At 36.4% G+C, this 2,723-nt stretch overlaps 1 protein-coding gene across 1 annotated transcript; it reads right to left on the reverse strand.

Moving 5' to 3' along the window:
* Positions 1-595: 595 nt before the first annotated feature.
* Positions 596-2,208, reverse strand: LOC112724023 (LOB domain-containing protein 27-like). The gene is made up of 2 exons (XM_025775330.3): positions 1,026-2,208; positions 596-907 (listed from the first exon to the last, which is right to left on the reverse strand). Exons 1-2 carry the CDS (start codon positions 1,826-1,828, stop codon positions 805-807), a joined length of 906 nt encoding a protein of 301 aa, XP_025631115.1. The 5' UTR covers positions 1,829-2,208; the 3' UTR covers positions 596-804.
* Positions 2,209-2,723: the final 515 nt, after the last annotated feature.

Below are 2,723 nucleotides of genomic sequence, written 5' to 3' on the forward strand. Positions count from 1 at the left end.
CCCTCCAGTGCACTTCAGTTAGCGTATTGATTGTCAAATGAGTGTTTAATACTTTGATTTATTTAAGCCTTCTTCACTTATGACAACAGAAGAATGTTCCGGAGTTATATTTTTAACAAAATGAATTACCATATTGTTTCCAGATTTACTTGCTTTGTTGAAAAAACAGAGTAGAAAGTCTTTTTTATAGTGTTAAAAGTGTATAATAGAAGAATGGCCTACAATGTTTTTAAGAAAATATTAATTTAACCACCATACTGGTGCTTGATTTATATTCTTTACTTGCTTTTTCATGTTATGTCTCCTTTCAATTTCTCATATAATGATGCTCGATATGGCTTAGGCCTGTGACGGCACAGTTAGCTTTTTCTTGATTCATAAGGCTTTGTTATTGAAATAAGTATTTTTTTTTTCCGAGATGATGTTAATAAATATTGGAAGGAAATATATAAAGTTGCTCCCAAATTTGTATGGAGTTATGCTGATTTTTTTCTCCCCGAAAATAGAGCCTTTGTATGGGTATGTCAGCCCTCAAAGTGTTAACATTTAAGAATGGCAGTAGATAACAGCCAAAGCATATAAACAGAACACAGAATTGAGGAAAACATGAGGTCTGTATAATATTCTCTTCCACTACATAAGCCATGCAATTGATAGATGATAAAAAGTATGTGCTTCTATTTAAAATGTTTACAAGTTAAGGATCGAAAATTTAATAATCAAAAGCAAAAAATGAATCCAAAAAGGAAAGGAAACCTATTAGATCTTTTCAATTTGTTCAAGGGGAGGAGCGAAGCTCACTTATCAGTTGACACTGGTAAGGCTGAAGCATGCGGCAGCACTCTTCAATTCATTCTCAGCAACGTGCTCGGTGCACTTTCTTGAATCTTTCAATGATTCTTCTGAGCTGCAAGCAGATAGATATAAAGTGCAAAAAAAATGAGCAGAGATAGATTATGTAATTTCTGCATTAAATTCTCAAAATACTATCTGGTTGATTATTATGCCAAAACTGATAAATATACCTTGATTCATAAGCCTCCTTGGAATAAATATATGATTGCCTATCATCAATTGTTTCGAAAAATGGATGCATCTCATCATAATCCCCAGCAGCTTCTTGCTGCATGGATAGTGCCTGTGAGGTAACCATCTGAGACTGCATTGCTATGGGACTTCCATTGTTATTTGCATAAGGTACCCACAAAGGATTTGTTCCATTATTGTTGTTTTCCTTGGATTCAATGTAAAGGGAGTTATAATCCACACTGTTGCTGTTGGAATATGAATGTTGCTGTGACACAGGCAAAGCAGCCACAGAAGTATTGTAAACCTGTTGCTGCTGCTGCTGCTGGGGCTGTGGCGCGTGATTAAACAGCGGAAGAGCATTGTTGGCAGCGCGTGGCGCCATTCCCAACTCTAACTGTGATGCAAGATCATCAGGAACAACGTGATGAATCCCTTGGTGCTGCTGCTGTTGGTGTTGCCTGCACATCTCAAGCTGCTGATACACAGCATGAAGCTCTTCTTCGTGCAGCCAAATTTGGTTTTGCAGCCTGCAAATTTCTTCCACGCAACCACGAACCGGGTACTTATCGCGATAACTAGCTTGAACGATGATGGACTCCATAGCATTCTTCTTCTGACTAGGATCCACGTCCTTTAATATTTTCACAATGTTGCTCACCCCAAATAGCTTGTGGACATTAAGGAACACTTTTGGTTGGTCTGCAGGGAAGTATGGTGCAAGAAGACACTCAGGAGTGCACTTTCTTCTCTGAAATTTGCATGCAGCGCAGGCCTGTGTGGTTCCACCCTTAAGGGTCATGGTTGTTTAATTTTGTTTCCACCACCTAACTCAGATGCTGGAACCTCTGAGGAAGAGAAAAGAAATCAACTTGCAACAATGGTGAAGCTTTTTGGCAGCACTGAAATGATGGGGTATGTGTTTGCATTTGATTTTTGTTGATCACGTCCAATTCAGAGAAGGCTTTGCTTTCTGTTAATATGCGGATCCTGCGGAGTGAATGGAAAGACCGAGTAAAACAAGAGAGAATATTTAGTAAGTGAAAGAGAGGAGCCAAATGTTTGGAGTTGGTTCTTTTCGAGTGATACCGTTATTAGGGACAGGTGTCTTGGAATGGTAGTCCTGTGTTTTTTTGGAGTTACCATATATAGTGGTCGTAGCAACTTTTAAGTGGCGACGTGGTTCTTTTCCAGTACCAGTAGTTGGGGTAGTGGTGCGTGGGTTTCTTTCTTAGTAGTGCTCTTTCTCTCTCTCTCTACTCCCATTTTCTATATTTCAATTTTTGGGATGCTGTTTGTTTCAGTCTCGCAGAGTTTTTTGGTTGGACACAGTACGGGATAGGCGCACGACACTTTCTTGTTAATTACCCACTTTTATCGGATATGGCTATGGTTTAGGGTAAAGTTAAGAGAATAAATCACACAATCTAAAGTTTAATAGAAAATTTCAGTCGTCTGCTAAGATGATACTTATCTCTCTCTTATTTATAAAATATACACTCTTTTTTTTATAATATTTAAAAAATTTTATCCTTAATCTATTTTAAATTTTTGTATTAACTAATAGTTAATTTGTTTATTTTTTTGCGATTAAATTTTATTTTTTAAAATACCTTTTAAAAAATTATTTTTTATTAATTAAATTATATTTATACTAAAATATTTTAAAAAAAAATTTAAAAAATCTGAAAAGAAAG

Source organism: Arachis hypogaea, chromosome 11 (assembly GCF_003086295.3).
Source record: "Arachis hypogaea cultivar Tifrunner chromosome 11, arahy.Tifrunner.gnm2.J5K5, whole genome shotgun sequence".
Taxonomy (NCBI): domain Eukaryota; kingdom Viridiplantae; phylum Streptophyta; class Magnoliopsida; order Fabales; family Fabaceae; genus Arachis; species Arachis hypogaea.